Below are 23,689 nucleotides of genomic sequence, written 5' to 3' on the forward strand. Positions count from 1 at the left end.
CAATGACCAACCTAGATAGCATCTTAAAAAGCAGAGACATCACCTTGCCAACAAAGGTCCGTATAGTTAAAGCTACGGTTTTCCCAGTAGTGATGTATGGAAGTGAGAGCTGGACCATAAAGAAGGCTGATCGCCAAAGAATTGATGCTTTTGAATTATGGTGCTGGAGGAGACTCTTGAGAGTCCCATGGACTGCAAGAAGATCAAACCTATCCCTTCTTAAGGAAATCAGCCCTGAGTGCTCACTGGAAGGACAGATTGTGAAGCTGAGACTCCAATACTTTGGCCACCTCTCTGGAAAAGACCCTGATGTTGGAAAAGATGGAGGGCACAAGGAGAAGGGGACGACAGAGGACGAGATGGTTGGACAGTGTTCTCGAAGCTACCAGCATGAGTTTGACCAAACTGTGGGAGGCAGTGGAAGACCGAAGTGCCTGGCATGCTCTGGTCCATGGGGTCACGAAGAGTTGGACACGACTAAATGACTAAACAACAACAAAGACTGCAGATATTGACATGGCAGATGTTATGTGCTGAGCTGAATCCTAGAACAATAGGAGCCAGAATGCAGCAGTCTGACGGAGCCACCCAATCCAGCTCCAGGTGGAAGTGAATCAGCGATCTGATTGGCCTGCAGGAGCAGCCAATCAGGCTTCTGGAGGAGGTGAATCCGCAGCCTGATTGGCCTACAGTAGAAGCCCGGAATTATCAATGACGTGAGGCCCATTGTATAAATAATGTATATATAGCTAGACGTCTTGGGGAAAGTTTCATTCATTGCTACTATGAGCTGAATAAAGAGCATAAAATTCACACTCAACTCTGAGTATATTTCAGCAGACATGGCTTGGAAGCTACCTACATTTCTGGTTGCTTTGCTTCTTCTTTCTTCTTCTTTTGAATTTTATTTATAAGTTTCCAGAGTTTACAAATTTAACACAACATACATACTTTCCCATTGATATTCAATTACCAGTCGACTCCCCGCCCCTGCTGCCCCTCCGTAATTTCTAGTTCTTCCCCGTCCTTTCCCATTATTCCCAAATACATATTTTACTGCCACTTTTCATTCAAATCCTACCTGCGTTTTTACATGTTTACAATGATTCTTCAAATATTCATAGAGTCACAGAATTGTAGAGTGGGAAGGGACCCGAGGGTCATCTAGTCTAACCCCCCCCAAAAAATGTAGGAATTGGTTTGCAATCCTCTTTCAAACCTGCCTCTTCTTGGTCTCTAAATTTCATAGTTAAATTTTCATAGTTAAATTTGCCAATCGGGCACATTCCATTTCAACTGCCACCACATCTGGCTTCACTCTGTCAGAGGAAGCAAGAGCCATTGGTGAGGTGATCTTTCCTTCTTTCCCCACCCATTTTTCTGGAATATGTTGCAATTTCTTGACGTGAAAGACCATCACAGAGTTCCCCCCATCTTCCCAGTTACAGTTTCACAGTAGCAGGTGGTTGCTTAGTGCTGTCAGCTGTGAATTGTGTCATCTTCATCTGCATTCCTTCTGCAGGTTGATCGATAACCGGCTGTCTTAACCTTACATTTCTTGCCTTTTTAAAAAATATTTTTTATTGATTTTCTTTTCTCATAACAAATATCCAATAGCATTACTAAACATTCCTTTTTCAATTTCCCCCCTCCCTGTTGACTTCCCTCAGCTTCCATTTCTGTTTTATTACATCAAATGATATATTCTGCTGTTTGTATATAATACTGTGTTATCATATTGTTATACTTCTTGTTCTCTGTAAATAAAATTCTAAATGTTTATTTAAATCCTGCCAGCGAGTCCATATTTTGTTGTTGTTTCTGTAGATATATTGTAAAAGGTTCCCGTTCTTTTTCAAAATCGCTATTGTCCTTTTCACGCAGTTTGTCCATTAACTTTGCTAACTCTGCATAATTCATCAGTTTTTCTTACCATTGTTCTTTTGATGGTACTTCTCCATCTTCCAATTTTGTGCTATTAAAATTCTTGCCGCTGTTGTAGCATGCATAAATAATGTCTGTTTTTCTCTTGACAACTCTTATCCTAAAATACCTAACAAAAAGGCTTCTGGTTTTTTGACAAATGTTATTTTAAACATTTTTTTTCAGTTCATTGTATATCATTTCCCTTTTTTAAAAAAATATCCTGCAATCTCACTGCATGTGGTAAAATGTACCCCTTAACTTTACATTTCATTGTAAGTTTCTTAGGTCTCTTTTAGCAGTGGGCCTGAACCCAAATATCTTCCTTTCCTCCTAACAGAAACACCCACACGTCCACAGTTAGTGATGCAAATAATTATTGCTTTAAAAATTGCCAGAGTGTCATCAGAAATCACTTGGAACCAAGCTACGAATCATTGCTTTGAGAAGAAATCCCCCGCTGGCAAAAAAAAATAGGGGATTCCCCCCCCCCCAAAGCCAATACTAGCTTCAGAAAATGGATTTTCCTCAGGAATGCCCACCTACTCAAATCCCATTAACTATTGGTCACCATCCCTAAACTAATGCAATTTCCATTTAAACAACAACAACAGCTGCCTGGCATATGATTGTCATGTGTAGTTTGCTTCTTAGTCAGGTGATACTACGCTTGCTCCTTATGGGGAAATCTCTACTGAAAGTCAGGATAAGATTATATAGATTGTATTATGTATCACTCAGCATCTTAAAAAACAGAGACATCACCTTGCCAACAAAGGTCCATATAGTTAAAGCTATGGTTTTCCCAGTAGTGATGTATGGAAGTGAGAGCTGGACCATAAAGAAGGCTGATCGCCAAAGAATTGATGCTTTTGAATTATGGTGCTGGAGGAGACTCTTGAGAGTCCCATGGACTGCAAGAAGATCAAGCCTATCCCTTCTTAAGGAAATCAGCCCTGAGTGCTCACTGGAAGGACAGATCGTGAAGCTGAGGCTCCAATACTTTGGCCATCTCATGAGAAGAGAAGACTCCCTGGAAAAGACCCTGGTGTTGGGAAAGATGGAGGGCACAAGGAGAAGGGGACGACAGAGGACAAGATGGTTGGACAGTGTTCTCGAAGCTACCAGCATGAGTTTGACCAAACTGCGGGACGCAGTGGAAGACAGGAGTGCCTGGTGTATTCTTGTCCATGGGGTCATGAAGAGTCGGACATGATATTTCTAAATTTGTCTGGCAGGGCAAAAAGCCCAGAATTAAGTTTAAGATATTAACTGATGCGAAAGAAAGAGGGGGCTTTGCCCTGCCAGACTTAAAGTTGTACTATGAAGCCGCAGCTTTCTGCTGGCTAAAAGACTGGCTACTTCTCGAAGACACTGACGTACTGGATTTGGAAGGTTTTAACAATGCTTTTGGTTGGCATGCATACTTATGGTACGACAAGGTTAAGATCAATAAGGCCTTTAAGAACCATATTGTTAGGAAAGCAGTATTTAATGTCTGGACAAAATACAAAGACTTATTGGAAAACAAGACTCCGAGGTGGCTTTTGCCTCTGGAAGCTAAGGCCCGAAAAAGATCCAATATGGAGGCCAAATGGCCAAAATATTGGGAAATATTAGAAAAAGATGGAGACAATTGGAAATTGCAGAGTTTGGAGAAAATGAAGGATAAAGTGTGAGACTGGTTACATTATGCTCAGATTAAAGAAGTCTTTAAAAATGACAAAAAGTTAGGGTTCCAGGTGGAGAAATCGAAGTTGGAAACAGAATTGCTAGAACCAAAGACTAAGGTATTATCTAGAATGTATAACTTGCTGTTAAAATGGAATACACAAGACGAAATGGTTAAATCGGCTATGATAAAGTGGGCACAGGACATTGGGCATAACATTATGTTTGAGGACTGGGAAAGGTTGTGGACCACTGGGCTGAACTTCACCGCATGTAATGCTCTGAAGGAAAATGTAATGAAAATGATATATAGATGGTACATGACCCCAGTTAAACTTGCCAAAATATACCATTCGTCTGATAATAAATGTTGGAAATGTAAAGAAAATGAAGGAACATTCTTTCACCTCTGGTGGACTTGCCCTAAAGTGAAGGCCTTCTGGGAAATGATATATAATGAGTTGAAAAAGGTATTTAAGTATACCTTCACTAAGAAACCAGAGGCCTTCCTTCTGGGTATTGTCGGCCAGAAGGTGCTAAAGAAGGACCGAACATTTTTTATGTATGCAACAACGGCAGCAAGGATACTCATCGCTAAGAACTGGAAAACTCAAGATCTACCCACACTGGAAGAGTGGCAGATGCAGCTGATGGACTATATGCAACTGGCCGAGATGACTGGCAGAATCCGAGACCTGGGAGAAGAGAGGATTGAGGAAGACTGGAAGAAATTTAAGACGTATTTACAAAAATATTGTAATTTGGTTGAATGTTAAGAAGGATGCTAGATTATAAATAATTGGCCACCACTAAATCAGATTTGAATTTGATGATAAGTGAGATTAAAGAAAACATAAACCTTTTGGAGAATTGCTAGATTATATTTAAATGAGTGGATATAAGATTGTAAACAAGTTGATAATTTGCTTGGAAAAACCTTTTAACGATGTAAATGAGACGTGAGGGAGTCCAAAGAAGTGATGAAACCACGTTATGATATAAGTAATGTTGTTTATTATTTGTGCATTTGTATCCAAAAATTTTAATAAATATTTATATATATATATAAAAAAGAAGAGTCGGACATGATTAAACAACTAAACAACAACACCATATGGTGTTGTCATGAAGAACTTCCTTTCTGTCAATATACCGATGGAACTTCCATTATGTGTTTATATATGCCTCTGCACTGCTTAACTCTGGACTCGGCTACACAGCTGCCAATGAAATGTTTTAAATGTGTCGTGAAGCGCAATACACAAATGTGATGCTAGGTGGCGATGGTGAACTGTGCCAAATTCAATGTATTTTTCAAAACTTTTTTAAAGAAAGCATTTTTTATATGTGTGTAGATTCTGTGGGATTTTTAATATTTTTTTGTAGCTTCACTAAATACCTGTCACCAGTGCCTCTATTTGAAATCCTAGAATCTCAACATTCTCTGAATTCTCACATGGTGACCACGGTGGGAAAGCAAATTTTGCTTCCTCTTGTACTGTTTTCCTTTGTATCATAGTGACAGAGCCTTGAGAAACTGTTTAGAGGAGAAGGTGACTGCCACATTCTTGGCACCTGGCCTAGTTTAAAAGAAGTGCGTTCCCCTTCTTCCTGAAGCCCTTTCCTTTCCACTTGATGCTCCTGCTGCTGAAAATGTTGTTGGTGCAGGAGCAGGTTTGTACAGAAGACACTGCTTTCCCCCGCAATGGAGCAGCGCAGAATTAGCAGTGAAGCAAACGAAAAGCCAGCTTAACTGGCACTTTGCCTGGCCATCCCACACTGGGACATACCCTTGCTTGACATTCACCAGAACTACTGCTGCTGTTCTGCCTTACTAATAAATAAATACTCAGGGCCAAAGTTGGTGCAATGCTCAGCAGCCCTGATTTTTTGTGTGCATTTGCCTGCAAAAAAATGTAAAAGGTTTCAGTTTCAGGTAAAGACTCCTGATTCCTGCATACATCAACCTAGCTCTGTGTGTGTTTGTGTATCGGAAGAGTGCAGCTGATTGTGCTGCACATCACTCTTGGCCCTTCTGGCTATTTTGCTGGGGTTCGTAGCGGCAAAACCAAAGATTGTTCTGCTGTTAGATAATCTTCAGACGGAACATGGAACAGAGAAGCATTATTGTTTTAAATTAATACCCTATTCAAAACAAAGGCTGGAATCCAAAGAGGCGCACGATTAGTTCTGCGTGACCCAGATGGATCTGGGGTTTGTTTTGCATTTTATTATTGGGGGAGGGGGAGTCACAAACACTGCTGTGCATTTGGACTTTAACATATAAGTGGGCCTGCAACAAAATGTTGCAGTGTGGAGTGCTTATGTTCAGGGTTCCAACTAGCCAGCCCGTGTCCTTGTCACGGATAGTCTAGCCCAGGGGTAGTCAATCTTTTTTACCTAAAAAAAGGGTAAAGGGCCCCTGAGAGTTAAGTCCAATAGCAGACGACTCTGGGGTTGCGGCGCTCATCTCGCTTTACAGGCTGAGGGAGCCGGCGTTTGTCCGCAGACAGTTTTTCCGGGTCATGACTAAGCCGCTTCTGGCAAAACGGAACACCGAAACCAGGGCACCACACAGAAACGCCGTTTACCTTCCCACTGGAGTGGTACCTATTTATATACTTGCACTGGTGTGCTTTCGAACTGCTAGGTTGGCAGGAGCAGGGACCGAGCAACGGGAGCTCAGCCCGTCATGGGGATTCGAACTGCCGACCTTCTGATCGGCAAGCCCAAGAGGCTCAGTGATTTAGACCACAGCGCCACCCACGTCCCTTTTTTATACCTACCACCCACTAATGCATCTTTCTTGATGGTAAATTTACTTACCGCCCACCAGTGCTCAATGGAAGGAGGATTCAGCTTGTGCCGTAGAACCTCCTACCGCCTACCTAGAATCCTGAAATGCCCACTAGTGGGCGATAGGAACCTGGTTGACAACCCCTGGTCTAGCCCAGTCCCCCTCTTGCACGGAGTTTTCTGTTTTATTTCCCTAACATTTGGTCAATATTCCACAGCTACTGAGCTTGCTCAGTCCTCATTTGGCTGTTTGGGGTATTTCCTCCCCACCCACCCACCCACTGGGCAGGTTGCCTATGTTTTAAATATATTTCTGCAAACCTTGGGGGTTCCCCATGCCTGCTGATACCTTCCTCTTGTGCATGAATGGCACCATTTCAGTTGCATATGCATCCACATAATAATGATCAATGGATCAAATGAGATTTTCGTTACTTCAAGACCATTTTAAATATGCCAAATTTTCCATATGGGCAGTAATACCATGAATAAAAGAGCATGGGAACCATGCTGAAAATGGCCTATGAACCATTTTGTTGTGTGTACCTTCACTGAGTTGAAGGGAACTTAGGTTGAGTCCCAGTTATTGTTTAAAGGGGGAGTTCAGCACTAGGCCATTTTTTTCTGTAAGACAGCAGTGCTTTATCGTATCTGCATTTTAGAGTGCTGTTATCTGACACCCCCAAAAGCAAGATCATTTGGACAATGCTATTCTGCATTTCCCAAAGCTTATATCCCATCATTGTGGCTGAATGGTTGAGGGTTTCATCCTTCACTTTCTAGTTTTCCATCCTAACCACTTTGAAAACCATGGATAATTAGAAAACTGTGCTTCAGAACAGTTAGCTTATTCAGTAGATAATTTGACTGGTATGTGCAAGCTTTTTCGAAAGGCTAGGTCATTGTGGTTGGAGAAATGAAAGTATTTTTCTCTCTAAGTTAGGCTGTGTTCCATTTTTTAAAAAAAATGCATGAAGATTTTCTTGCACCTTTTCCAAACATTCGGATGAGGTGCTTTCTAATATGTAGCTGCTTGCAGACATAATCAATTGATCAGAATTTCTCTTTACAAAATGTTCAGTGTTCTCTCTTAATAAAGAGGAGGCATGGGAGGATACAGAGAGATAAGTTAAATTGTTTCCCCTGATGCAAGTGTTAAAGCCTTCTTTAACCACATTCCAGTCCTCTGAAATGTAATCGATATGTTTTCATTGACTTTTTGGATATGATGGATTAAATAACAGAAGGGGGGAAAGACGAATCAAGACACAGTTATTACTTTCCTTATATACTTGATGTTTGTCAGGGATTTTGGGTGCCAATTCATGCTGCAATGCTCTCTGCTATAAAACAGTGGATTGATAGTTGTCTGTCATATGTGAATAACTGCATGTATATGCGTTCTTCGCCCACCCCAATGGGGCAAACTGCACACTGTAGAAATATGATTTTGATCACATCAGGGAGAAAAGGATTAAGCATCTTCTCCTTTCACTGGTGCTTCAATAAATTGGCTTCCCCCCAAATGCCCACCACCAACACTCACAGCTTGGACTATGGGGCTCGGATGGTGGATTTGACATGTACTGACTGTGTAGCTTGGCTCTTAAAGCCCCTGATGGGTGCTCAGTGTTATGTATTCAGTGGTCTGTGTTTCCCTGAGTTTGAGTCTGGATTAAGGATTCTGATCCCCTGTGTTCTGATTTGATACATGATATCCAATCACAGAACATTTCAGAATTTGGGCCTCTGCCATTGGCCCTTAAACTCTGAGTCATGATTCGCACCTCGGAAGTTTAGACAGCCGATCACGTTGGGAGTGGGAATGGCCCAGGCCTTCAGAAATGTGTACAGTGATACCTCGGTTTAAGAACTTAATTCGTTCTGGAGGTCTGTTCTTAACCTGAAATTGTTCCTAATCTGAGGTACCACTTTAGCTAATGGGGCCTCCCACTGTTGCCACGCAATTTGTGTTCTCATCCTGAAGCAAAGTTCTTAACCTGAGGTACTATTTCTGGGTTAGCAGAGTCTATAACATGAAGCGTCTGTAACCTGGGTACCATTCTGATGTAAAATGAGGCAAAACGTGATTTGATTTGATTGTATCTCTCACTCTTGTTGGCAAGCGTGGCAGCAAGCAAACTGTTATCAGAGAAAGTTTCTCGACTTCCTAAAGGGAAGCACTGTGACTGAAATGTTCAGGAAATTCAAATTAATAGAGGGGCACTCCTTTCTGCCTTCTTGATTTTCACAAACCCACAGATCTTCCTTTACACGGGCATTCTGATTCTCTTCCTATCCTAATGTAGTGTCTCTGTGTTCTCGTTCAGGTCAATGAGGAAAAACCTGCGTTCCTTCACAAAAGCAGCTGCTAGCTATACAAAAAGAACTTCCAATACTCTCCTCTCACAGCCAGACCCTAGAATAAACCTACGGTGGAATAATGGCTTCTTACTTTGACACATTCTCCTTTGTGGGACGAGTCATTAGGCAGGACATAGATCTTCATACTTTTTGCAGAGAAAAGAATCATTGGGTTTCTCCCCTCCCACCCTCCGCCGCCAAACAACACTAGCAGGATTGCACTGTGACACATTTATTGTGGAATAATCTTCTGTGGGCCAGAGCACACTTCATCAGATGCATAAAATATTGTGCTCATTTGGCAGCTGTAGATATAGCTCTTGAAGTCTTTACAAAAGATTTGATCTATGTAACAAATGCAGAAGAACATTTGTCCCGTTACTCAGGGAGGGGAAACCTTATTCAGAGTGCGGTTCAAATCTAACCTAACCACAATACTTGGGCCGCATTCTTTGGAGGGGGGAATTCATGAATTTATTTTATCTTCTTGGGTTCTATTAACTGCGTATTAGTAGCTGCTCATCCTTTTGGGTCCCCTTCATGCATACCCTGATGTATATGCTCTTTGCGACAGGGCCACCCATTCAAATATTGCCTTTGCTGCTGATTCCTGTTTATCTGCTGAAGCCCTTTGCGTCACAATTGCCTGCTTTCCTGAACTTCTCTCTCTCTCTCTCTCTCTCTCTCTCTCTCTCTCTCTTCCAGTCATTTGATTGCACTTGCTTTATTATATTTGAAGGAAGCTGTTCAGTCATTAATAACTTTGCTGCACGAGGAATGTAGCTTTTAAACGACTCCAGCTCTGTTTTATTCATCAAACCATATACACTACGGAGCCCGATTTCTGTTCTCATCCTGAAGCAGGGTTCTTAACCTGAAGCACTATTTCTGGGTTAGCGGAGTCTTTAACCTGAAGCGTATGTAACCTGAGGTACCACTGTATAGTCTGTTCGGTTCCAATGCCTAAGCCCAATACCACTCACATTCTGTAACCAATAAAGTTGTGGCCTTTTTTAGCCCATTAACCTAAAATACTTGTGTCCATAGAATAATAATAATAATAATAATAATAATAATAATAATAATAATATTTATATCCCGCCCTCCCCAGCCGAAGCCGGGCTCAGAGCGGCTAACAATAAAAGTAACACAACATCCTAAAATCGATTCATTCTAAAATCAATTCAGAATCAAATTAATGGCAACCATTGGGCTAGAATGTTTCATTTCATCACAAAGCGCAGAGCGGGGCCTCAACTCACAAGCCTATGTATCATTTCCTTGGAGTAACCTCTTGCTGCTTACTTCTGACTGCACCAGTTTTGTTAAGCTGTAACAAAAGATCTTCAGCCAGCTTTATGCAGCCAGCTGAAGTTCAATCTTTAGCTTTAAATTCGAAATGCAAACAATCTTGCTAAGAAGTGCTGCCACTTAGAATGAAGTAGGAGCCACATCAGGGACGCGGGTGGCACTGTGGGTTAAACCACAGAGCCTAGGACTTGCCGATCAGAAGGTCGGCAGTTCGAATCCCCACGACGGGGTGAGCTCCCATTGCTCTGTCCCTGCTCCTGCCAACCTAGCAGTTCGAAAGCACGTCAAAGTGCAAGTAGATAAATAGGTACCACTCTGGCAGGAAGGTAAACGGCGTTTCCGTGCGCTGCTCTGGTTTGCCAGAAGCGGCTTAGTCATGCTGGCCACATGACCCGGAAGCTGTACACCGACGCCCTTGGCCAATAAAGCGAGATGAGCACGCAACCCCAGAGTTGGTCACGACTGGACCTAATGGTCAGGGGACCCTTTACCTTTACCTAGGAGCCACATCAAAAGAAAGGAAAGATGTATCCAGCCTCTGACTGAGTACTTTCTTAGTGCTCTGGCTTTCTCTATGCTAACTGGTGCAAGCAAACTTGGAAACCTCAGTATTCCCCTAATTCACTTCCCAAAGCAAAGACAGACCATCACTTACCCAGGTGCTCTTGAGTGATTATGTAATTGCTCCTGTTCTGAAATAAGTCTTGTTGTTCATGGTATAGCATGGCAGTAATAATCATAACTGTGATCAGATCATTGTGGCCTTGTACAGTATGTATCTCCCAAGGTACTTTGGAATGTGCATTCTTTTGAATAATATTTTGTCACCAATTCCTTATTCCTGTGCAATAATTAGACATCCTGCAGCCTCAATTATGTTCTTAGATTGGCATATTGAAATAAAGTGCATCTGTTTAAGTAGAAGTTATATTAATCACTTAATAAGCTTAGCACTGTGTGGTCTCATGCTAAGTAATGAGATCTGGGAATAATAGGAACAGCTTGACTTCTCTCTTAAGCATTAAGAAATGTCTAAAAATGGACTTTGCTGCAGTTAATAAAAAGCCACACCACATATGAACAAAAAAGGCTTTGTCACAAAAGCGTGGGGAAGGGAAAGGGAGAGCACGCCCTCTACTGGCAGATCTCATTACAATACCTTCGCAGTTTCATCACTGTAGATACAGTAACTTCTGTGAAGCAATTTATTGGTACTATACCGGAAGCATTTAATTCAACTGATTGGCAGCATTCCATCAGTTCGATTACTTATGTAAAACACCGGATATGTTCACTTCCTATCCCACCATTTTGTGCAATGTGTAAAGCATATCATAAGCCCCATCATGGAAATATATGACTCTTTCAGCCCTACCTTATGCATGTTTACTTTAGAAGTCCCAAGGTGTTTGGTGGAGCGTACTCTCAGGAAAGTGTGCATATCGGATCACAGCCTCAAGAACGTAATTGTGGGTTTAATCATTTCAAGGAATATGTATATGCCAAACTTTCCCTTGTTTTTTCTGAATGGGTGCAATCCTCTGCGTGCTTATTTCAGAATAGATCCCATTAAAGTCAGTGGGACCTATAACCCAGTAAGTCAGCTAAACTTTTGTTGTGCTAGCCAAAGCCCATGGCATCATCCGAAGTAGGGGGGTGGGGGAAAACAGCAGTCACTACATTTGCAGTGAAACCATGATCAGATCCACTGAAATTTCTTACTTTTTCTTTTTTTTCTTTTCTTTGTTAGGTCTTTTTCTCAGCCTACTCTCTGTTTTTTTAACGAATTTATTTATTTGGTTTTTCAGATTAAAGTTTTACAATCACATATCCAACATACAACATAAAAACAAGATTCCAAAGAATCTCTTGGACTTCCCTCCTCCCCTTTGTGGGTCCTACTTTTAATCATTTCCTCCTGCATCTTTTATGATAATCCAAATCTTTTACATACCCATCATGTCCAAAACTCACCATTAAACTAGAAGTGTTATTCCAATCCTACTAACAATTTCAGCTGTTTACAGTGTTTTCCAGGATAAATTATAAATTTTCCTCATTACTTATTAAAATTTTGGTCTTCCTGATTTCTTATTCTTCTGGTCATTTTTGCCATTTCGGCATAATCCAGCAACTTGATCTGCCATTCTTCTCTGATCGGGACTTGATCTTCTTTCCATCGCTGGGCCCATAACATCTGCGCAGCCGTGGTCGCATACATAAATATAGTCTTTTCTGCTCCATTGGGATTTCAGCACCTAAAAGAAAGGCTTTGGGGTTTTTAGAAAAAGTTATTTTAAACACTTTCCCCCAATGCATTATATATCATATCCACCGAAATTTCTTATTAAACAGAATAAAAAGTAATTCTCAGATAAAATGTGCAAATTAGATCTCAGAATCCCCATTGCAATTGACCGTTAATTATAAGAGTGTTTGTAGAATCATAGAAGTGTAGAGTCCAACCCCCTGCAATGCAGGAATCTTTTGCCCAAGGTGGTGCTTGAACCCGCAACCCTAAGATTAAGAGTCTAGTGCTCTACTGACTAAGCTATCCCAGCAGTTACTGCCACAGCCACCTCTGCCTTCATCCAGCCCCCATCTGCCTGCTACCTTTCTTATATCCAGTCCAAGGAGTGGCACTGCTTATCAGTTTGTCTTCCTTCGTCTCAGTGTTGCCCTTGCAGAACTCAGGATGGAGGGAGATGGGGACAAAGCTAGAATTAGTGGGCTCTGCATGTCGTTGACTCTGGCTCCACTTCATTTTGGCCTCCCTGTCTTCTTCCCCATCAGTTTCACTGTGCATCAGCCACCACAGATGGTCTTGGAAGACCTACACCTTCCCACGTTGAAATAAGTTAAGCCTATAAGGACCTGACAAAGTGTCTGAAAATCTTCCCCCACTGGAAATCTTATATAAGCCACTCTGCGTCTCCTGTAAGAAGAACATGGCATGAGCATAATAAATAAAATGTAAGAAGGTGGAATAATAAAGCACTCTGTGTACACGGAGAAACGTTAAAGCGGAAAATAATAACAAAACATTGCAGTTCCCGAAAAGAGAGGCGCTAGCTACTTTAACGATCTTCTCGTTTTCGTTCCTTCTCCAACTTGATGTTGTTTCAGATGTGCCTCTTCCAGTTGCCCTCTCTTCCTGCCCCGAATCAAACATTGTACCTCTTCATACCATGAAGTCCCAAGATGATAACAGAAGGACAAGTTTTACACAAATGTTGCATCGGCCGATCGAGAACGCTCAGCAGTAAGAGACTGGTTTTCTGTTCTTAATAACTGTGTCCGCATGGGTTGAACTAGATGTTACAATTTTCCCGTGATGTATTTGGATTCCTTTATGATGCCAGTTTTGGAACTGGAAGGGGTATTTGCAAGGAACCGTTCCCTAAACAAGGCTGCCTTCAGATGTCAGATAGTTGTTTATCTCCTTGACATCTGATGGGAGGGCGTTCCACAGGGTGGGTGCCACTACCGAGAAAGCCCTCTGCCTGGTTCCCTGTAACCTCACTTCTTGCAGGGAGAGAACCACCAGAAGGCCCTCGGAGCTGAATGATGGGGGTGGAGACAGGTATACTGGGCCGAGGCCTTTTAGGGCTTTAGAGGTCAGCACCAACACTTTGAATTGTGCTCGGAAACGTACTGGGAGCCAATGTAGGTCTTTCAGGCCTGTGTTATACTGAACTATAGTGAAGTATTATGTGAATGAACCTATATCGTTCCATGCTCACATGCAGCGGAGCCAACTTGGGCCCCAGGTTATGGGTGCCCAGGGTGTGTGACGTCATGACGTTACATGCACCCCCCCCCAGCCTCAGAACCTGACTTCCAGTCCCACTGAAAGTCAGGTTCTGAGACCTTAGAAAGCATCTCTATGGTCTCGTGAGGCCTTGGAGGTGACTTCCGGTGCTTCGTGAGGCACCAGAAGTTGCGTTGTGTGCCCCACAGTGTAGGTGCTGAGCACCCACAACAAAAATTTTGTGGGTGCACGGGCACCCAGAGCCCCCTATAGTTGGCGACCCTGCTCACATGCAACCAATTTTCTCTCCCCCATTGTTGTGGCGGCAAGGAGAACATCTGAGGCTTTCGTTTCTGCTTTTGTTCAATCACAACTTGTCATGTCATCTGAACGGACAAAACTGTGGCTAATGTTAACTATGGCTTGCATTAAGCAAGCAAATGTCGACCATATGGCTAAACTGGTTTTAACATAGCGTCAAAATGTGTCCGGTGTATCCAAATTGGAGCACGCTAGTTCTGCAAGGCTTTGGGGATATATTGCTGCTTTGTGAAATAGAGGTCAAAGGTTGGTGTCTGAATTGTGCAGTGAGATATTTTCAAAACTACGGGTCCTCAGAAAGTGGGGTACCATTCTGACTCTATTTCAGCAGGAAAATGTTTGGACCAGCACTGAGGAACATAATGGGAGGCATTTTTGTGCCAGTTAAACAGGAAGGGAAGAACTTTTGATAGAAAGGAAGCAGCCCTTGCCTAACACTGTGCTGTCATTTTCCAGGCATCCGTCACCCGCTAAAGACACCTTTAAAATTCAAGACATTTCAGTCATCATCAAAGTGTACGTGCTGGTGACATCTTTAACACCTCTGCGGGCATTCATTCATTCAACTGCTGTCGTCTGGTATCCGCCCAAGAAGAAGCACTTTTCAGTCAAGGTAAGCCTGTACTTTCATCTTCATTTCAGTTTTATTACCAAAGAGCTTGAAAAACACTTGGTTTGTTGGTTTGTTTTATTTCCCCACTTGTGTAAGAAGCTCTTTGCATCTTATCCACCGTGCACTGAAATGAAAGCTGGCTTTATAAATGCACGGGTGAGAGTGCTCAGATTTTGAAATCAGTTAGAGATGTGCAGAATACAATAGGACAATCTCTTTCTCTTTTTAAATTTCCCACCCATGTTTTTCTCTGTCTGTCATTTTCACCCTTTTAGACTTTGACCAGATTGTGGTACAGCCAGTTACTTCAGCATCCTGCAGATGCTGATAGTATGTTAGGGTCCGTATTTCAGCCAGACTGCATATTACAGATATAATCTTGGATCCCATCTCTTGCTGGGCTGTGGCTTCACAAATTTCATGAAGATGAAGAAATGCAACATAATTCAGGGATTTGAAAACTCCTGCATTTTTTCCCCTTTTCATTTGCAGCTGCAAGCCTTTTTCGAAACCATCTTGAAAGGCAGTTCCCCACAGCAGGCGCTGGAGGACATGAAAGAAGCAATAACCAAACTCTTATTGATAACTGAGGTTTTTAGTGAACCCTCTTCTTCCGGACCAAAGACCTCCAGCCAGTAAGGAGATTGAAGCACACAAATTGAAATAAGCTGAATTTTCTTAGAGATGCTCTTTGGAATATGAGGGTGCCTTGGACCTGGCTTCCAAAGTCTGGGACATAATGGAGCCATGTAGCTTTGCCTTGATGGGTTTATTTGAACGCTCAGAGTCTAAAACAGCAATAGATACAGAAAGAAGTATCTGTTGGTAAGGAGAAAGACTTCTTTTTTTAAAAGACATCTTCTTGGAATCTGCTATCTGAAGCCACTGAACACTTTCCGAGGTGTTTTGTTCCTTCCTGGTTAAAGTATTGTTGCAGGCAACCCCAATCTCTGAGCGGTGCAAGATTCCAGGGTTTCCGGGATTAGTTTCCTCTGAATGAGGGTCTTCGGAGATTGTGGTGTCTTTATAATATATGGTTTATTTACACATATATACAGCTTAAGCCTACAGTGGAGGGGCTCACAGCCTCAATGCCCCAAGAGGGTCTTGCTTCTCTTATTGCCCCTGCCTTCGATTCTGGCAGAAATCAGACATGGCTCTCACTCTTTGCCTTCTCAGCTTTGCCCTGCTGCCAGCTTCCAGTTTCTAGTTCACATAATTTGACTCTCAATTCTGGCCTTTGTCTTTCTAACTTCCAGCGAATTGAAGGAGGGCCCCCCACCCATTTCCTGTCTGCACAGAGTCACTTTCTTTGTTACCTTAATGGCCATAGTTAGAGGGCCATTATCTCTCCAGGAAGCTAGCCTGGCTATTCCAGGATTTGAATCCTGGTTTCATGCATACAATCTATCTCCACCCCCTCTACAAAAACAAAAGAAAGACCCCTCACAACAGTATTACTCACAGGCAGTCATTAAAATGAGGCTTTCTGAGAGAGATGCAGTGCATTTTGAAATCTGTATCTTAGGTCATTGCCTCCTTTGAAGACAGAACCAACTCTTCATTTCTGTCATCTTACTTCAGGTGCAGTTCCTGCTTTCAGATGCTAACCTTTGACGTTGGGCTCAGCCGCTCTATGGATCTGGTTATTCTTGAGGTAAGCAAGCATCGGCAGCATTTTCCCACATGAGCAGCTGCCTGCAGCTAAGCGAGAGGAAATCCTATAGGAATTCCCAGTGAAGTTTCCTTATACTGCAGAAACCACAGAGCTTAAAGCATCACACTGGAATGGTGAACATAAAAGTAAATCCAGAAACAGTAATATGAAACACCTTCATCACCCTTACAGGGCTATCTCCATCCCCGCAAGTCAATTTAGCCTGGAGCTGAAGGTCTATGCATGTTGTCAGCCCTTCCAGAGGGACAGTTGATGTGTCATAGATGGACTCAGTGTGACTCGATATAAGGCATAGCATGTTGTCCTTCATGGAGAGCACATGTTGCGGTGGGGTCTAACAAGACATCCCACTGTTGCTGGGCGGGTAAAAGATAGTTGGCCACCATTGTGATTGGGCTCCTCTTGTCGTTGGGGAGAATGTGATGTTGTCATTTCGTGATTGACAGCCATAAGCTATATATTCCCTGTGCACACCGTTGAGCTTCCTCTTTTCGCTGTGCACATTGGATCACCCATCCACCCTCCCTATATTTAGGGTTGTTCGCTTGACCTTGCTATGCCTGTCCTGGGGTCGCCTGCTTTTGGGGCAGGGGCCGGTAAGAATTTTGTCCATTTGGCTGATTGGCTGGTGCCATTTGGTTTCTGCCTACTGCATAGCAAATCGTCACAACTTGCAAGGTTGCGGTTAGGCATTGGTTTTATGAATTGGTTGGTGGAGGGGCATGGATTGGCTGTGCCTGTCCCTCCAATGCTGCTGCTGCAAGGGAATTCCATTAAAGGAATCCAGGGGCTCGCCATGCTTTTGTCTTAACCCCTGTCAAAGGGCTAGGGCCACGCAAGAGCCCCTGGGAGCATTTGGGGAGAGGTGAGGGCATGGTACCCAGCTCCACCTTTCTCCCCAAAATATTTCCCCTTTCTGACTTCGCAGGCTTGCAAATGTCAGTCTGTCCTCGGGCGGGGACAGATAGTCGCAACCAATGCCTAAGCAACCACTCACATTTTTTTGTATTTTAATAAAGTTGTGGCCAAAATTATGCCAAAAACCTTAAACAAAACTTTTGTGTGAATTGTGTTTTATTTGAGGTAGCTTGGGGACCTCGACACGCAATTCCCTTGGGCTCCCAGACCTGCTTTGGGCTCCTAGCCCAATATGATCACTGCCCATATTCTGTTCTGATAAACAACCCCTGGTGGATTCTACATTTATGGTCAAACTGTAGGTACTGAGAGCAGTGCACTTGATAAATATTCATCTCCGAATGAGTCAATAACCTTAAGTTAATAACCTTCCTAGGTACATGAACACTTTGATTTTCAAGCTGATGGAGAGTCGGATTTTCAGGACCAAACTGTTAAAGAAACCCTTCTTGGAGATACTTTCAGAATCCTCTTATCAAATCAGTCATCTTCCTCTACTTTCTTTGAGGCATTGCAGAATGTTTACCGATCAACAGGGATTAAGGTATTGGTAGATCTGTTTATCTAATATTTATTACACTTAATTAGTCGCTTTTTTAAAAAAAAAAACACCTAACAATCTGATCACTCTGTAAAATATCTGTGCTTTTCTGTGTTTGTCCAGCATAAGAGTAAGGCTATACTCCTGCCAACCCAGCCATTTCTCAAAAATCCTCTGCTACTCTCGACCAGGTTTAACTTGGCACCAGTGTTAACCATGGTTAATGTTAATGTTACTCTATTTTAACTCAGAGGTGGGTCGTGTCTTGTGCTATGAGGCAGAGATATGAGGTTCCAGAAACATGATGCTGGCATGATGTAGAATCTCATAAGTTCAGATAGTATGCTCACCCTGTTTCTAGTATTCTGTTTATTTTAAGCACAATCCTGAACATGGTTTGCATTCTGTTATTATATGAAAAAAAATCATTTGGCCTTCTTCAACAGGCAGGAGAAGTTAGGAAAGTATAGGCTGACAATCCTCCAAACTATGGACCATTTCAGCCTATCCTATATATCTCAGATGGCTCAGTCAGCAGAGCATGAGACTCTTAATCTGGATTCAAGCTCCATGTTGGGCAAAAAGATTCCTGCATTGCAGGGGGTTGGACTAGATGACCATTGTGGTCCCTTCCAACTCTATGATTCTAGGATGTATTTGAAGCTGTGCCTCCAATATCCCAATCCTAAACTCACTTACTTGATTTCAGCTGGCAGATCCAAACCATACACTTAAAGCACACCAGTACACATTTACTTACAATGGGGACGCAGGTGGCGCTGTAGTGTAAACCACTGACCCTCTTGGGCTTGCCGATCAGAAGGTCAATGGTTCGAATCCCCATGGTGGAGTGAGCTCCTGTTGCTCTGTCCCAGCTCTTGCCAACCTAGCAGTTCAAAAGCATGCCAGTGCAAGTAGATAAATAGGTACAGCTGCAGTGGGAAGGTAAATGGTGTTTCCGTGTGCTTTGGCTTCCATCACGGTGTTCTGTTGCGCCCAAAGCAGTTTAGTCATGCTAGGCACATGACCCGGAAAGCTGTCTGTGGACAAATGCAGGGCTCCCTTGGCCTGAAAGCAAGATGAGCGCCTGTTACATACTAAGCTTGGATCCTAGAACAATAGGCAGGTAGGATCCTAAAACTCAAAAGAAGCAGCCCAATTAGACCCCAGGAGGAAGTTAATCAGCCTATTAGGCCAGTACGATACTAGGATGCAACAACTGATTGGCCTGCAGCAGCAGCAGCCCAATCAGGCGCCAGGAGGGAAACATAATCAACCAATCAGACGGTACTCATTTTGTAAATAATGTATATAAAGCCTGAGGTTTTTGGGGAAATCAATCACTGTTCCTATGAGCTGAAATAAAGAGCATGAAATCCCTACTCGACTCTAAGTATATTTCAGCGCCGCAACCCTGTAGTCACTTTTGATTGGACTTAACTGTCCAGGCTTACTTGACCTTCTTACCTTACACATTTACAACACAAGACTGCCAGCAAATACATATGGGAGCTATAGTTTGTTAAGAATGCTAGGAATTGTTGCTCTGTGAGGGGATAACTCACAGCATTCTTTGGGGGGAAAGTCCTGTGTTTGAAATATGTGTTGGTCCTTAAAAGTATGGAGCTGTCCAGTGAGTCAATGCAAGGTGGATTTCTTCTGGATGTTGTGGTCATTAAGCATGTGTCCATCTTCCAGCAAAGGACAAGTTTATAAAACCCCAACAGATTAAAGTAATAAAGCTTTTTATTGGTCAAGGAGTCAGGGTGCCAGTAGCAGAGAGCTGTCTGCCTCAGAACACATGTACTTTGCCTTAGGAGCCAAGGCTTCCCCTACTGCCTATGATCTTCTGCTTTCCTTTCACAGCAAGAGCATTTCCCAAAGGAGTCTGACCATTGTCTAACTTTAGAAGAACTAAACCCACTGATCAATTTTGTAAAAGAGCTGCAGAATCTAGGAGAATATGAACTGGTAAGCCAACATTTGTGGGTTTGCTTTATAGCAAGTCTTTTTTGTCAATGCGAATATTTCCCCACAAACCTTTGATACGATTTTTATTCACCAGAGCAGGAAGAAAGAAACTAGGGGAAAATATGTCTTATTTTTTAAACGAGTAAGAGATACAAAGACTTATCGGTGTGTACTTGTAATTTCACAAGGGCTGCATAATGTTGGATTAAATCTTTTAGTGTGACAGCACCTATCATTTTGACCTCCCTGCCTATTGACATTAAATAGGCACTCTCACTATCATTTTTTATGCCAGCTGATTTTTTATTTCAACCTACACAGTAGTATAATTTAATTAGCTATATTTGCTTTAAAAGATTTACTGATTTTGCATTCCATTGATAATTATTTACATATATTTTTAAACAGCTTTGTGGTTTTAACTGGTTTATTGGTAATTAAACTATGTACACCATGTAAACAACTATCTGACTTTTAGAAGACAGCTGAAGGCAGCCTTGTTTAGGGAAGTTTTTAGTGTTTGATGGTTTTATTGTGTTTTTAATATTCTGTTGGAAGCCATCCAGAGTGGCTGGGGAGGCTTAGCCAGATGGAAGGGGTATAAGTAATAAATTTGTTGTTGTTGTTACTGAGTTTTATGATTAAGCAGTCTATAAATATTTCTACAACTATAAATCAACTGTGTTATGTACTGAAGTTCTCACCCTGGGCTAGCAGGGGGATACTGTAGATAGTTACGCAAATAAGGGATCGAAAGTGACCTTCAGTGATTGGATAGTTTTAGAAAATTGTTACAGTTACGTTGTCCTGGAGCTCTATATAAGCAGGCTGACTGAACCCTTCAGTTCTGTTCTGTTCTGGCCTGTGAATAAACAAGAGCTGTTTGAAGAATCACTGTGTCATCTGATATGTTCACCCACAACTTAACAAACTGCATGTCTGTACTAATCTGATCCACATTCACTTTTTTTCCTTTCAGCTGTTCCCCTCCACTGTTCCCAAGACCCACTTTTTGATGCATGACCTTTATCGTATGGTGAATCCGGGTGAAAAACTTGGCTCGATCCTGTCTGTGCATTGGCTCCTTTCAAATTTACTTGAACAGTTGCACATCATTAACAAAGTACCACGTGCAAACCTTCCAAAGGGGTAAGGTGGCAATTTGACCCTATTTCTGGGTTTAGAGATAGATTCCATGGAAAGATGACAACGCTTTGGACTTCTGCAATGATACACTTTGTTGCATCAAATCATGCAGCTGGAAAGGACCCCTAGGATCATCTAGTCAATTATAAATACAAATAGCTTTCTTGGCATTAAGAGTTAAAACATTTCAAAACACTAGGATCAATTTAAAAGGAACAGGAGTGAGATTGTCGAGGATCACTAGGTACTCAATTGTTCTGCTTCACCCTATCTATTCCCTAGAGCAGGGGTAGGCAAACTAAGGCCCAGGGGCCGGATCCAGCCCAATCGCCTTCTAAATCTGGCCTGCGGACCGTCCAGGAATCAGCATGTTTTTACATGAATAGAATGTGTCCTTTCATTTAAAATGCATCTCTGGGTTGTTTGTGGAGCCTGCTTTTTACATGAGTAGAATGTTTGTTTTTATTAAAAATGCATCTCTGGGTTATTTGAGGGGCATAGGAATTCGTTCATTCCCCCCCCCTTCAAAATATAGTCTGGCCCCCCACAAGGTCTGAGGGACAGTGGACCCGGCTCCCTGCTGATAAAGTTTGCTGACCCCCTGCCCTAGAGAGATGATTCATTAAAAACCCTTTCAAGTAAGATGGAGGTTAAAAAGGAAGCCACTGGAGCAGTAATGTCCCTGTCCCTATCCGCTAGGAGGAACCTCATTCGGCTTTCTCTTGGAGCCATGAGTCGCAGGTCCAAAATCTTGCTCAGCATCTGGTCCAGCCCCCTGCAATCCAGGAATCCTGCGCACAGCTGTTGCTGGGTGGCTTCAACCTACTTCTAGTTAACAGGCAGACACACTGACCCATTATATATCAATATCCATTTCCAGGCTAGGGCTACAATGGAGTTGTCCTTTGAGTTCCAATTCTGGCTCATTATCTTCAGTAATCTGTTAGATTAGGGTGCCAGCTATTGTGTGTGTGTGTGCTTAAATGGATTTTTTTTTTTAGCAATTTTAACAGAGTTTGAGATGTTTTCTCTACAGGAGAAGCAAGGTAGACAAATCAAATACAGTGATACCTCAGGTTAAGAACTTAATTCGTTCTGGACGTCCGTTCTTAACCTGTAACTGTTCTTAACCAGAGGTACCACTTTCGCTAATGGGGCCTCCCACTGCCGCCATGCCGCCGCCGCGTGATTTCTGGGTTAGCGCAGTCTGTAACCTGAAGCATATGTAACCTGAAGCATATGTAACCCTAGGTACCACTGTAAACCAAATAGACACTGATACTGTAATTTGAATAATATCTCCCGTTAGAGTGAACAAGCAGTTTTTCCACAATTCACATTGTAGTGGGGGATGGGTTTGTGTGTGAAATCAGGAAGTAGAGTGGTCATGGCCACATCTGGCTTTGGCTTATCACCCACAAAGGAATGCAGTTCACTGCTATAAGATAGCAATTATTGATAACGTCTATAGTGTATGTGTAAGACAAGAAGAATGCCATAGGATCCACGTGACTTGGTTCTGTAAATCACATTCCTAATATTAGACCAATGTTTCTTTGCAACTGGGCAAGGCAAAGATGTTCCCGTTAAGTCCTTATACTTCTAGCACTATGAATCAAGGACTTTTAAGAATTATTTACTCTTTTTCCACAGGCAAAACAAGGATTCCAGAAACGTGCCTTGGATGAAAACCAAATGGTCAAGCCTTAGGTGAGAATTTAAAAGCATGTGTTTATATGTGCTGAAAGTTGCCCAGAGTGGTTGGGAAACCCAGCCAGATGGACGGGGTATAAACAAAAGAAGAAGAAGAAGAAGTATAAAGGAAATTTTTAAGCAACACTTGTACTTATTTTGTGTTTTTATCTTGTATTTTTATGCTGTGAACTGCCCTGAGACCTATGGATGGAGGGTGGTTATTATTATTATTATTATTATTATTAATAATAATAATAATAATAATAATGTAAATGACCCCTGGGTGGTTGAATCCAGTCAGAAGTGACTATGGTCTACAGAGCTCATCTCGCTTCAGGCCGAGGGAGCCGGCGTTTGTCCGCAGACAGCTTTCTGAGTCATGTGGCCAGCAGGACTAAACTGCTTCTGGCACAACAGAACACCCTGACGGAAACTAGAGCACATGGAAACGGCGTTTACCTTCCCACTGCAGCTGTACCTATTTATCCACCTGCACTGGCGTGCTTTCGAACTGTGAGGTTGGCAGGAGCTGGGATGGAGCAACGAAAGCTCACCCTGTCGCGGGGATACGAACTGCCAACCTTCTGATCAGCAAGCCCAAGAGGCTCGGTGGCTTAGACCACAGCTCCACCTGCATCCCTGGCAACAACAACAACAACAACAACAGTCGTATGAGCACCGTGGGAGAACCAGTGCAAAGGGAATAATGGGCACAGATACAGTCACTGCACAACCTCCATTTGCATCAACTGAGCGTGTACAAATTCTCCTACAAGTCCTGTTGAATTGAGTGGGGGTTGCACAGCAGCGAGTCCCTCCTAGGGAACTTCATTTGTTCGCTTCTGTGAATCATTTATCAGTAGCAGTGATTAGGGTCATCAGAATTGCGTAGCAGAATTTGATCATGCTGTCCAGCATTCAGATATTTTAGAAACTCACAAGCATAACATGATGGTGATAACCTTTTGTCCCAACACTGTAGGGAAAGTC

The 23,689-nt window shown here is 42.5% G+C and overlaps 1 protein-coding gene across 6 annotated transcripts in view; it reads left to right on the forward strand.

The window, feature by feature from the left end:
- The window catches only part of CPED1 (cadherin like and PC-esterase domain containing 1), a 133,425-nt gene that overhangs the window by 53,656 nt on the left and 56,080 nt on the right, over positions 1–23,689 (forward strand). For all 6 annotated transcript variants that reach the window (XR_014555341.1, XR_014555342.1, XR_014555343.1 and 3 more), the window contains exons 6-13: positions 13,192–13,327; positions 14,594–14,750; positions 15,243–15,385; positions 16,335–16,407; positions 17,723–17,890; positions 19,754–19,858; positions 20,838–21,007; positions 22,658–22,714. Coding sequence is in view for 1 of the 6 variants with exons in the window: in XM_083699068.1 (XP_083555194.1) it covers positions 13,192–13,327; positions 14,594–14,750; positions 15,243–15,385; positions 16,335–16,407; positions 17,723–17,890; positions 19,754–19,858; positions 20,838–21,007; positions 22,658–22,714 (1,009 nt within the window). In the remaining 5 variants the exon portion in view is untranslated. The remainder of the gene's footprint in view (positions 1–13,191; positions 13,328–14,593; positions 14,751–15,242; positions 15,386–16,334; positions 16,408–17,722; positions 17,891–19,753; positions 19,859–20,837; positions 21,008–22,657; positions 22,715–23,689) is intronic.

This window comes from Podarcis gaigeae, assembly GCF_964106915.1.
Source record: "Podarcis gaigeae genome assembly, chromosome: 10".
NCBI lineage: Eukaryota > Metazoa > Chordata > Lepidosauria > Squamata > Lacertidae > Podarcis > Podarcis gaigeae.